Genomic DNA, 13,947 nt, shown 5'->3' with positions numbered 1-13,947 from the left:
AGAGAGAAACCACCACTCCATATTGCAACATCCCAGATACTCTGAAATGAGGGAAGAAAGGTACAGAGAACTTTCCCTTTTCCTTCTGGTAATTAAAGAGAAGAGGGATTTCCAAATTCAGCTAGCTACAAATTGATATGGAAAAATGGACCCCTGAGTATGGTCGAGGGCCAGCGTCCAAAATGGAATCCAAACACCCTTTCTTTTGCCTGAAGTTTTGCTGAGAAACAGGGGCTGGCTTCTCCACAAGGCACTGCTTTAGAATCCCGCTATAGCCAGAGGCTGATATTAAAGGTAGGGGTAGCTAATAGGTTTAGGCTTCATGTTCTAAAAGGAACCCAGCACTCAGTTTTGCAGTTCTCCCTCTCTACTCATCAATAGCAGCAGTAGCACCGGAGATACTCAAGTGATTTAGAAGGCACTGCCAACTGGATGAGTCCCTCCCCCAGAAACACTTAAGTTGGTCTGATAAATTTTCCAAGTCCTTGCATATAGCTTGCTTGTATTCATTTTGCACTCACGCCCCCAAAAATCCATTCGCTTAATCGCTTGCTGTCTCATCCACCTGTTATATTGTCCTTTAAATTGTAAGCTCTTTAAGGAAAGGCCTTGTCATTATTATGCCCAGCATAGAAACTTTTGCCAGTATTGGTTGCAGGGTATAATTTTTTTGCAAAAATACTGGCAAAAGCCCTAGTTTAGCTGCAGTTTTAACATCATCAAAATGCTTTTGCCAGTATAGTTATTTTGCCAGCATAAACTGTGTCTATACTAAGGCCTGGTCTACACTACGAGTTTAGGTCGAATTTAGCGTTAAATCGAATTAAGCCTGGACACGTCCACACGATGAAGCCCTTTTTTTCGACTGAAAGGGCCCTTTAAACCGGTTTCTTTACTCCACCTCCGACGAGGGGATTAGCGCTAAAATCGGCCTTTGCGGGTCGGATTTGGTGTAGTGTGGACGGAATTCAACGTTATTGGCCTCCGGGAGCTATCCCACAGTGCTTCATTGTGACCGCTCTGGACAGCGCTCTCAACTCAGATGCACTGACCAGGTAGACAGGAAAAGCCCTGCGAACTTTTGAATTTCATTTCCTGTTTGCCCAGCGTGGAGAGCACAGGTGACCACGCAGAGCTCATCAGCACAGGTAACCATGATGGAGTCCCAGGATCGCAAAAGAGCTCCAGCATGGACAGAATGGGAGGTACGGGATCTGCTCGCCATATGGGGAGATGAATCAGTGCTAGCTGAACTCCGTAGCAGTAAACGAAATGGCAACATATTAGAAAAAGTCTCAAAGGCCATGAAGGACAGAGGCCATAACAGGGACGCACAGCAGTGCCACGTGAAAATTAAGGAGCTAAGGCAAGCCTACCACAAAGCCAGAGAGGCAAACAAAAGGTCCGGGGCAGAGCCGCAAACATGCCGCTTCTATGCGGAGCTGCATGCCATGCTAGGGGGTGCAGCCACCACTACCCCAACCGTGTGCTTTGACTCCTTCAATGGAGAATCACGCAACAGGGAAGCAGGTTCGGGGTACGAGGAAGATGATGATGAAGACAATGAAGATAGCTCACAGCAAGGAAGCGGAGAAACCGGTTTCCCCAACAGCCAGGATATGTTTATCACCCTGGACCTGGAACCAGTAACCCCCGAACTCACCCAAGGCGTGCTCCCAGACCCTGAGGGCACACAAGGGACCTCTGGTGAGTGTACCTTTGTAAATATTACACATGGTTTAAAAGCAAGCGTGTTTAATGATTAATGATTAATTTGCCCTGGCAATCGCGGCCAGTACAGCTACTGGAAAAGTCTGTTAACGTGTATGGGGATGGAGTGGAAATCCTCCAGGGACATCTCCAGAAAGCTCTCCTTCATGTACTCCCAAAGCCTTTGCAAAAGGTTTCTGGGGAGGGCTGCCTTATCCCGTCCGCCATGGTAGGACACTTTACCACGCCAGGCCAGTAGCACGTAGTCTGGAATCATTGCATAACAAAGCATGGCAGCGTATGGTCCCGGTGTTTGCTGGCATGCAGACAACATCCATTCCTTATCTCCCTTTGTTATCCTCAGGAGAGTGATATCATTCACGGTCACCTGGTTGAAATGGGGTGATTTTATTAAGGGGACATCTTATTCAGAGGTGCCCCTTCCTGCTCGGCTGAACAGAAAAGTTCCCCGCTGTTAGCCACGCGGTGGGGGGTAGGGGTGAAGGGATCATCCCAGAGAATTGGGTGTGTGTGGGGGGGTGGGTAGTTGGGTTTGTGCTGCATGTTAACCCGGAAACCGCAGCCCCTTCTTTTACATTGCAAACCCATTTTAAATGGCCAACCCAACGGGTGCTTGGTATGGGAAATGAGGGCGCTACTGTTTGAAACCATTCCCACGTTAAGAAGGTTAAAAAAGCCAAAAGACTGTGGCTTACCATGGCTGCCTGCAAGCCGAAATCTGTTGCCTGGCACTGCGTGAGTGATCTCTCACACCAAACCGGCAGGCCCTCTATATAAGAGGAAAAATGAGACCTTATTACACAGCACATGTGCTTTCGTTACATGAACAGCAAAATGTAACGTGAAAGAGTGTACCCATTGTTCTCTAAAATGTGTCTTTTTTAACCGCCTCTCCCTTCTCCTCCACCAGCTGCAAATGTTTCTCCTTCACAGAGGCTAGTGAAGATTAGAAAGAGAAAATGGCGGACACGGGATGATATGTTCTCGGAGCTCCAGATGTCCTCCCACGCTGACAGAGCACAGCAGAATGCATGAAGGCAGTCAATGTCAGAGTGCAAAAAAGCACAATATGAACGAGAGGAGAGGTGGCGGGCTGAATTGCGGGCTGGAGAGAGCAAGTGACGGGCTGAAGAGGATAGGTGGCGTCAGCTTGCTGACAGAATGCAAGAGTCGATGCTCCGGCTGCTGAAGCATCAAACTGATATGCTCCAGCGTATGGTTGAGCTGCAGGAAAGGCAGCAGGAGCAGAGACTGCCACTACAGCCCCTGTGTAACCAACAGCCCTCCTCCCCAAGTTCCATAGCCTCCTCACCCAGATGCCCAAGAACGCGGTGGGGGCGCCTCCGGCCACCCAGCCACTCCACCCCAGATGATTGCCCAAGCATCAGAAGGCTGGCCTTCAATAAGAGTTAAAGTTTTAAAGTTTTAAACTGCAGTGTGTCCTTGTCCTTCCCTCCTCCCCCACCTCAACCGGCGCTTCCCACCTCCCCCACCCCTCCCGGGCTACCTTGGCAGTTATCCCCCTAGTTGTGTGATGAATTAATAAAGAATGCATGAATGTGAAGTAACAATGACTTTATTGCCTCTGCAAGCGGTGCTCGAAGGGGGGAGGGGAGGGTCGTTAGCTTACAGGGAAGTAGAGTGAACCGGGGGGGTGGTGGGAGGGTTCATCAAGGAGAAACAAACAGAAGTTTCACACCGTAGCCTGGCCAGTCACAAAACTCGTTTTTCAAAGCTTCTCTGATGCGCACTGTGCCCCGCTGTATTCTTCTAACCACCCTGGTGTCTGGTTGCGCGTAATCAGCGGCCAGGCGATTTGCCTCAACCTCCCACCCTGCCATAAATGTCTCCCCCTTACTCTCACAGATATTGTGGAGCGCACAGCAAGCAGCAATAACAATTGGAATATTGGCTTCGCTGAGGTCTATCCGAGTCAGTAAACTGCGCCAGCGCGCTTTTAAACGTCCAAATGCACATTCCACCACCATTCAGCACTTGCTCAGCCTATAGTTGAACAGGTCCTGACTCCTGTCCAGGCTGCCTGTGTACGGCTTCATGAGCCATGGCATTAAGGGGTAGGCTGGGTCCCCAAGGATAATGATAGGCATTTCAACATCCCCAACGGTTATTTTCTGGTCCGGGAAGAAAGTCCCTTCCTCCATCTTTTGAAACAGACCAGAGTTCCTGAAGACGCAAGCATCATGTACCTTCCCCGGCCATCCCACGTTGATGTTAGTGAAACGTTCCTTGTGATCCACCAGGGCTTGCAGCAGCATTGAAAAGTACCCCTTGCGGTTTATGTACTAGGTGGCTTGGTGCTCCGGTGACAAGATAGGGATATGGGTTCCGTCTATCGCCCCACCACAGTTTGGGAATCCCATTGCAGCAAAGCCATCCACTATGACCTGCATGTTTCCCAGAGTCACTACCCTTGATATCAGCAGGTCTTTGATTGCGTTGGCTACTTGGATCACAGCAGCCCCCACAGTAGATTTGCCCACTCCAAATTGATTCCCGACTGACCAGTAGCTGTCTGGCGTTGCAAGCTTCCACAGGGCTATCACCACTCGCTTCTCAACTGTGAGGGCTGCTCTCATCCTGGTATTCTGGCGCGTCAGGGCAGGGGAAAGCAAGTCACAAAGTACCATGAAAGTGCCCTTACGCATGCGAAAGTTTCGCAGCCACTGGGAATTGTCCCACACCTGCAACACGATGCGGTCCCACCAGTCTGTGCTTGTTTCCTGGCCCAGAATCGGCGTTCCACGCCATGAACCTGCCCCAGTAACACCATGATTTGCACATTGCTGGGGCCTGTACTTTGTGAGAGGTCTATGTCCATGTCAATTTCCTCATCACTCTCGTCGCCGTGCTGCAATCGCTGCAATCGCCTCCTCGCCTGGTTTTGCTTTGGCATGTTCTGGCTCTGCATATACTCCAGGACAATGCGCGTGGTGTTCATAGTGCTCATAATTGCCGCGGTGATCTGAGCGGGCTCCATGATCCCAGTGCTATGGCGTCTGGGCTGAAAAAAGGCGCGAAACTATTGTCTGACGGCGGGAGGGAGGAAGGGAGGGGCGAGTGACGATATGGCTTACAGGGAATTAAAATCAACAAAGGTGGCTGTGCATCAGGGAGAAACACAAACAACTGTCACACAGAATGGCCCCCCCAAAGATTGAACTCAAAACCCTGGGTTTAGCAGGCCGTTGATTTCACGGAGGGAGGGGGAAGCAAATGAATACAGAACAAATCTGGTCCATCTATTTTTTACATCTTAAGCTGGCAGCAGACGGTGCAGCATGACTGATAGCCATCTGCATCTTCTGGGTGCTTGGCAGAAAATGCTGTACTACGACATCATCATCATCAAGACAGTTCAATAGGCTAGGAGACAAAACATGTCTGCCCAGGTGCCTCTGATTGAAACTCACTGAGGAATATGACGATGACGGATACCAGTCGTAATACACCATCCACTGCCAAAAGGCAAGGAGCTGCTGCTGTGTAGCAATGCAGCCCCACGTCTGCCAGCACCCAGATGACATATGGTGACGGTGAGCTGAGCTGAGCTGAGCGGGCTCCATGCTTGCCGTGGTATGTTGTCTGCACAGGTAACCCAGGTAAAAAGGCGCGAATCGATTGTCTGCTGTTGCTCTGACGGAGGGGGAGGGGCCTGACGACATGTACCCAGAATCCCCCGCGACACTGTTTTTGCATCATCAGGCATTGGGATCTCAACCTAGAATTCCAATGGGTGGCGGAGACTGCGGGAACTGTGGGATAGCTACCCACAGTGCAACGCTCCGGAAGTCGACGCTAGCCTCGATACTGTGGACGCGGTCCGCCGACTTAATGCACTTAGAGCATTTTATGTGGGGACACACACAATCGACTGTATAAAACCGATTTCTATAAAACCGGCTTCTATAAATTCGACCTAATTTCGTAGTGTAGACATACCCTAAGAGGGTTTACTGGTAGAGCTATATGGGTAAACTTTTTCTAGGGTATTCATGGCCTACATATTTGTAATGTCTTGCACAATGGGGCGCCATTCGAACTGAGGCTCCTGGGTGCTCCTGCATTACAGATAACAATAATAAAATAATAAAGAATCCATCCCTAGCATCTGGTACAGCAAGTCTTTGACTGGTTCTAGGGGTGGAACAGAACATCTGAAAGTTAACCAAAGCTGGGGTGTGCCTGGCACAAAGTCTGAGCTGACTCTCCCAAAACTTCTTTTTCGCCTTCATTTTAACTATCTTCATTATTTTAAATTGGTAATAGTCACGTTCTTTCTTCTTTGTCCCAGTCAGGTGGCAAGCTCTTCAGGGCAGAGAGATCTATCTGCATATTCTGGGAAGCAGGGTACAGTACTATCTCGAGCTCCTTAAGGGAAAATAATATCTGTTCCCCTTTTATTAAAGCTATCCATTTCAATTCTTCACCCATTATATCCAGCAGATTATCAACCCTTGTGATGTTATCACCAGTTTCACAATATTTGAGGTTTCTCTTAAAACGTCAGCTGCTAGTACAGAGAGATAGCATGGAAATCTCAGCTTTCATTTACAATAAAAGTTCCTAGTCCCCATGGTTGCAGAAAGCTTGAAAACAGGAAGCTAGTGCACCCTAAAGGCTCAGAAACTAAAAGGCAAATTAAAAGGCAGCATTTTAAAATATCATGATTTTTATGGCAAACTCAATGGGGAAAGGGAGGTAGACTCCTTTTTGACAGCTTGAGGTTGGTAATACTGAGGTGCAGGTGAAATCTGGGCAGAGAGGGACAAGCAGAGAAAAGAGTGAAGGGCTGTGTGTGAGAGGCAGACACAGGCAAAGGAACATAGAAAGAGGGACATGGAAGGAGAGGCAGGAGGCCCAGGGACAGGCATGGGGGTGCAAAGGGCACAGAGATGGGGGAGGTGAGGCCAGGAAGGTGGTACAAGGGGCAGAGAGGGGGCAGGTAAGGCCAGGCATGGGGCACAGAGCCAGGGGCAGGCAGAGGTGCAAGGGGCACAGAGAGAAGGGCAGGCAGAGGGGTGCAAGGGGCAGAGAGGGGGTAGGCAGCGGGTGCAAGGGGCACAGAGCCAGGGGCAGGCAGGGGGGTGCAAGGGGCACAGAGGCAGAGGAGTGAGGGGCGGGCAGGGAGACGACAGGGAGAGCGAAATCTCCTGTCCCTATCCGAGCTCCCCGCCATGCTCTCACCTTATTCACATAATCGGGCACCTCCTCGAGGCTGGCGAAGGAGCTTTCATTGGGCTGCAGGACATAGAACATCGCGCGGACCTGCTGGGACACCGAGAGGCCTCCCTGCGGAGCTGCGAGGCCGTCCATGGCTCCGGCTGCCTCTCTAGCGACAGGGAGGGGAGAAAATCCCAGGGCGAAAGTCCGTCTGCGGGGAAGAGGCGGAAGCCAACCCGCTAAGCAGGTGAATACCGCAGCCCGCTCCCTTCCCCCTCCGCTTAAACCCGAGCCTGCAGTTCCCTCATCCCTCCCCTTTCCTTCAGGCCAGCACACAGCCGGGGGAGCACGCAGGACACGTTCCCCCAGGGCTCGGATATAAAAAAGAAGCGACACGGCAAAGTTTAGTTTCTCCGATTTCTCCTTCCGCTTGGATTTGTTGTTTATTTTAGCTTCCCCCCCCCGCCCCCTTTTTTAATGACAAGCCTTTAATTGCTCAGTTGAGTGTTTAGCTGCAGCTTTTTCTGTTGTTACAAGTTTGGGGCACATTTTATAGCTCCAGCTACACTAAGCCACTTCCCTTCCTCTGGCTTCTGGATATCGGAGATAGCCCAACACAACACGGCTTATTAAATGACCCTCCGGGCCCATTCGTTTCTCAAAAAGTCACTGACAGTACAGGTCCAGTTCCCCCATGTCTACATTTTTGAGCTTTCCGCTACTTTTAAAGAAGAAAAAATCACACTATTTTGCAGGGGGTTGATCTGCTTATAGAGTGGACAACATATTTGTAAAATCAAAAAATGATGAATAATTTTTGATAAAAAATGTCATTTTTTTTCTATCTCTAATCTCTAGACATATTTTGCTTTTCTGTTTCTGAACTTGGCTGTATTTACCAGTCACACGCTTATTTTTTGATGTTTCATTTTTGCTTTTGAAGTGTGAGGAAGGTTTATCACAGCCCCACTTGATGAAACTCAGGCAAGACATGTCAGTCACTATGGAGGATTAAAAGGGCTAGCCATTATGTTGTCATTTAGAAAGGAATTAATTAAAATCAGGAAAATATCAGGAAGTAGTAAAACCAGGTATGGGCTAGAATAAAGCAGCACAGCTGCTGCTGACATTTCAAATCCACCCAGGGCCCATTTACCTTTAGCCCATTTACTGTAATGGTGCCTGCCAGGGTCATGGTAGACAGTGTGGGAAAGTATCCTTCCACAGAGGAAAGAATAAATCTGCCATCCCTAGAAACCTTTGGGAGAGGACAGCACAATGCCTCCATGAAAGTTTCATTGAGATCTCTCAGGAGGATTCAAGGGACATCCCTGTGTACATAAACTGCTCCGCACCCACTCCCTGCTCCCCCGCCTAACTCTAGTGGGGAACAATAAAAACTCTACCTCTTTGTTGTACCGATATCTCTTCTAGAATAACTTAATGAAAAGTCGATACATGTGTCCTGTTATGTTGGGGTCAGGCACCATCAGTACATTTAAACAGAGTAGTGTGAAATGCATTCACACACTTACCAAAGGCTCCTTCCCCTGCATCAGGCTTACCCGAGCTCAGCTACCAGGGCTGACTGGACTGGGATGGAATCTCGAACAGATCCTGGCTTGCAGCAAAGCTGGAACCCCAAATTGTATGTCCCCATCCTCCTCCTCTTCACTGTTCACAGCAGAGTCCTCGGGCTTCTCAGAGTGAACTGCAAGGTGTTGGTGTGGTCTCTACCAAGTATGGCCTGCATCTCGTAGTAAAAGTGGCAGGACTGTGACTCAGCACCAGATCAACTATTTGTCACCTTGGCATTCTGATTTGCCTGCCGCATTTCCTTCACTTTCACGCAGCACTGCTGCTGATCCCTGTCATACCTCTTCACCTGCATCGCCCAGGCAATCTGCTGGTAGATGTCCATGTTTCTACGACTGCGTGGTCTGCACAGCCCCTTCTACCCACAGGCCCAGGAGATCCCATACTTCCTGTCTACTCCAGGCAGGAATGTGTCTGGAGTGTGTAGGTGGCATTGTGTGTTGGGCATGGCGGTGGGTATTGTAGGCAGGGGGAGGCTCTGCCTCCCCAAACAGCCTAGCATGGCCCGCCCATGCTCCACCCCCAGGCCAAGCCCCCTTCTGTGGTTCCCAGCACTCTGCCCTGGCTGGCCCAGGCTGGCTGGGGATGACTGCCCTGCCACTCTCAGGGACTCAGGGCACTCAGGGCTGGGGGCGGTGCAGCCATGCCGCCTGCTGCTCTGGGCCTGGCCGCACCACTGGGAGCGCCAGGGCTGGGGCCGGGGGCTGTGGTGAGGGTGCTCTGGGCTCCTGCGGGGGAGGTCGGCAGGGAGAGTAGGGTGAGTGATGGCAAGTGTGAAAAACCGGTACAGGGGGTGAGGGGTAATAGGAGCCTATGTAAGAAAAAGCCCCAAATATTGGGACTGTCCCTATAAAATTGGGACATCTGGTCACGCCAAGGGAGGGGGGGCAGGAGGGGCAGGGGCCTGGACACAAGGAGAGGGGCCGCCCATGCGGTTGGGCAGTTGCATGCAACAAGAGAGAGTTGCTAGGTGTTCACCAAGTGGGCAATTAGAAAAAGCCATTTCAAAAATATGCAGGGTTTTTAAAGGGCTGGGTGGCTTCTGGTCTCCATGACTCCTGGGCAGTGGAGTTCACAATTATGACCAGAGCGGTCCATGTCAGGCATTCTGGGACAGCTGCTGGAGGACTGTTAGTGTCAACATAAGTCACAGTGTCTACACTAACACTGTGTCAGCCACAGTAGGTTGACCAGAGCTCACTACCATTCAGGGAGGTGGTTTTACTGCATTGCTATAATAGGGCATTTTTATTGGCAGGAGACAAATTTGAGTATAGACACATGCACAACTAAGTTGATACAAGATGACTTACAGTGACCTAACTTTGCATTGTAGACCAGGCCTAACGGAAAGAATTATGACTTGACTCACCCTCTGTGGCACAGGAGATACATTGTGTTTTATAACCCATGTGTGACTAAGAATTCACTCCTTGAGGATGGGCAGGTGGTGGTACCACTGTAGCCACCATCTTACTCTGGTGGGAGGACAGCACATTTTCGTTCTATCTGGAGTTCCCTAGACTCCAGTAGTGGTCATGAAGTAGCTCTGGTGGACCCCAATGGACAAGGAAATGAAGGAAGATTCCATTCTCCAGATCATCATGGAGAATCTCTGGGTAAGGCCTGGGCTATGGGCAAGCACTGCTCTGTGAATGTAGCTGAATGCTCACTGCTTAAGATTCGAAACCTTGGAGCAAGGGTTTCCAGTGATTTACTTGTAAAAGAGAGGAATGGGGGGGGAAAATCTAATATTGCTATAGAAGAGGGCCTAACTCTCCTCCCAAACAATGACGAGTAAAGCTCACCCCAAACAGTGGCTCTACAAAAAACTAAAATAGGAAACTAGATGTTTTCTATCCTTATGTTACCATCAAAAACATAGAAGTATGTTGTGTATAAAGACTGGGATTCTATTGTTGACTAATAGATCATTCCGGGAACCAAGGTAACTAAAGCTTTTGGTCTACTTAGAAGAAATTAGGGAACTGGCCCAAGATTATCTGTAGGCAGAGCATATTTTTCTTTTCTCTGAAGAACTTTGTTCCACCCACTCTATGAACAGAGCAGGCCCAGACAGTTGCTGATTGGGTCTCTTCACAGTACTGCACCAGTTCTAAATAATAAAATCTTAAAGGGAATTCATACTGGTGGAAAGTGGGTTGGACACTACAGTCTGCCTTGGACTGAATTGTATCCAGCCCTGAGCTGGGGCTAGTTTGCTTTAATTATTTAATGCTATTCTTGAATACGGAAACAAGCTTTAAATCAGTGAATGATGAATAGTGGAGGGAAAAGATTTTTTATACATTGTTATTCCAACTATTCAATATATAGTTTTAAAGTGTTATATAGCATGGCATTTCTTATTGGCCAGGTATGGCAAAGTAATTTAGAATCTCCCTTTGCCAATGAAAAGCTCCATTTTGGACAGCACCTGTTTTACTATTATTATTACAGCACTGGCACCTGGAGACTGGGAATATGCTTGATATTCGTGAGTCATCTTTGAGCCAAGTGGCCAGTAATGCATCAAAGTTATTGCTAATCCAAGGTCTAGTTCCATCTTTTTGTTCTGCCTGTGACTAGTTACCGTAGAATGATATTCAGGTATGACTTTTCATAGGTTATCAATTCAATGAGACATTATTGGCATGGTAAGTTATATAAGTGTTGCTAAAGCGTTTAAAAAAAAAAAAGATAGGACCACTCAGGTGTCTGTAAGGATTTGGTATGACCTATCCAGAATAGAGGAAATTTGGGGTTTTCTTCACTGTACCCATTTATCATTACTGTCCATTCCTGATCCAGTGGCAAGTTGCTACATAGTGTGATGCTATGTCTGCCAGTTGATCTTTGATTACATATTTTACAATTTTTGATTCTTTGGGGAAATCTCTCTCATGCTTCTTGTATTTGGGACGTTGGTGTAGAAAGTGTCTGTCTGTCTCAGTTTCTCCTCTATTTTGATGGCGGTGCAGTCTCTCCTTTCTGGGTTTAGACTACGATTAAATCAAAAGCTTTTTTAAAGTCCATGAAGCAAGTAAATATTTTCCCTTTTTTTACTTCTGACACTTTTGTTAATGAGCATCTGTGATTTGTGGTTCATTTCTTCAGGTGGAAACTAGTTTGGCTTTCATGGATTATATTGTGGTTGGTGGGACACTGTGTTAGTCTTTTGTTGAGGATGCTGCAGAGGTTTGTTGATGTTGCTGCTAAAACAGATAACTATGGAGTAGTTTCAGTTGAGAACATCTCCACTTTTTTATATTGGGATAGTCTATCTGATTATATCTCAGGGACGTGTCCAGACTGAGAAGTTGGGTTAAACGCAGAGTTGGTTGAAATTTTTTTAACAGAATTAGGCTTCTGTCAGAAAATGCTGATTCTACAGAATCAAACAGTTTCATAGGACTGTGTCAATGCCATAGAAACTTTTAATGGAAGCCTGACCGGTGTTGTGCAGAGGCCTGTACTCTAAATTGTCCAAAGTAACAAAAGTCTATGATAAGTCCAGCTTGGCCTGTTACATAAAATTGCTTATAAACAACAACCAGTGGTTAAAGACGGGAAGACTGAATTAGTCCAAACAAAAAGGTCTATTGAATCCACCCAAGGATTGTGTTAAGATTATAACTGGTAAACAAGAAGAGAAAGGAACTGGATATTAATGGAATATGGTGTGTTGGAAATTAAGCCTAACTGGTGGAAAAAATAATGAAGGGATGGGCTCTTCCATCCCTCACCCACTTTTGGAAGTCCTTAAAAAGGAGAGTTGGGAGTAGGGCTGGTGATGGGGAGATGGGTGGATTGAAAGGAGCGAGCTTTCAAAATCATGGCTGCCACTCCCACCATCTCTGGGACTCTAGAGTCCACCGTGACACATTGCCACTTCCACCGGCTCTGGCTAAATCCTGGGATATAAGACTTGGATTCCTGCTATTATCTCCTCCTTCATGTGTCCTTTTCTTTCCACCACCTTATTTATTCTCTTTCCTATCTCTCTGATTTTATCTTTTGTTTAATACGAGTCTGGCTTCTTCGGCCAAGACTGCATCTATTGCAATACAGTTATTGTGAGCTTGTTGCCAGAAAGGCAGCTAAAAGCAATGTCTTAGGGTATGTCTACACTACGGGATTACTCCGAATATACAGAATTCGATTTTGGGCATCTGATTGTGTAAAGTCAAGTGCACGCGGCCACACTAAGCACATTAATTCGGCGGTGTGCGTCCATGTACTGAGGCTAGCATCGACTTCTGGAGCGTTGCACTGTGGGTAGCTATCCCATAGCTATCCCATAGTTCCCGCAGTCTCCCCCGCCCATTGGAATTCTGGGTTGAGATCCCAATGCCCGATGGGGCAAAAAACATTGTCGCTGGTGGTTCTGGGTACAGCCTCACCCCTCCCTCTATGAAAGCAATGGAAGACAACCGTTTCGCGCCTTTTTTCCTGGGTGAACACTGCAGACACCATACCACAACAAGCCTAGAGCCCGCTCAGGTCAAGACAGCAGTCATGAACATTGTAAACATCTCGCGCATTATCGTGCAGTTTATGGTGAACCAGGACCTGAAAAACCAGGCGAGGAGGAGGTGGCGACGGCAGCGCGGCGACGAGAGTGATGAGGACATGGACATGGACACAGAATTCTCTCAAACCGCAGGCCCTGGCGCTTTGGAGATCATGTTGTTAATGGGGCAGGTTCTAGCCGTGGAACGCCAATTCTGGGCCCGGGAAACAATCACAGACTGGTGGGACCGCATAGTGTTGCAGGTCTGGGATGCTTCCCAGTGGCTGCGAAACTTTCGCATGCGTAAGGGCACTTTCATGGAACTTTGTGACTTGCTTTCCCCTGCCCTGAAGTGCCAGAATACCAAGATGAGAGCAGTCCTCACAGTTGAGAAGCAAGTGGCGATAGCCCTGTGGAAGCTTGCAACGCCAGACAGCTACCGGTCAGTCGGGAATCAATTTGGAGTGGGCAAATCTACTGTGGGGGCTACTGTGATGCAAGTAACCAAAGCAATCACTGAGCTGCTGCTACCAAAGGTAGTGACTCTGGGAAATGTGCAGGTCATAGTGGATGGCTTTGCTGCAATGGGATTCCCTAACTGTGGTGGGGCGATAGATGGAACCCATATCCCTATCTTGGCACCGGAGCACCAGGGCAGCCAGTACATAAACCGCAAGGGGTACTTTTCAATGGTGCTGCAAGCACTGGTGGATCACAAGGGACGTTTCACCAACATCAACGTGGGATGGCTGGGAAGGGTTCATGACGCTCGCGTCTTCAGGAACACTAAGCTGTTTAAACAGCTGCAGCAAAGGATTTACTTCCCAGACCAGAAAATAACCGTTGGGGATGTTGAAAGTGCCTATAGTTATCCTTGGGGACCCAGCCTACCCCTTAATGCCATGGCTCATGAAGCCATACACAGG

At 48.3% G+C, this 13,947-nt stretch overlaps 1 protein-coding gene across 2 annotated transcripts in view; it reads right to left on the bottom strand.

Annotated features, from left to right (window-relative positions):
* AGMO (alkylglycerol monooxygenase) overlaps window positions 1-7,210 on the bottom strand; it is a 153,307-nt gene extending 146,097 nt beyond the window's left edge. For both annotated transcript variants that reach the window (XM_024209056.2, XM_029910990.1), the window contains exon 1: window positions 6,937-7,210. In XM_024209056.2, coding sequence (XP_024064824.1) covers window positions 6,937-7,065 — 129 coding nt within the window. In that variant the 5' untranslated portion in view covers window positions 7,066-7,210. The remainder of the gene's footprint in view (window positions 1-6,936) is intronic.
* Window positions 7,211-13,947: the final 6,737 nt, after the last annotated feature.

The sequence above is a fragment of the Terrapene carolina genome, unplaced genomic scaffold (assembly GCF_002925995.2).
Source record: "Terrapene carolina triunguis isolate 2854851 unplaced genomic scaffold, T_m_triunguis-2.0 Scaffold84, whole genome shotgun sequence".
Classification (NCBI taxonomy): Eukaryota; Metazoa; Chordata; order Testudines; family Emydidae; genus Terrapene; species Terrapene triunguis.
This window is presented reverse-complemented; position numbering and strand designations above follow the sequence as displayed.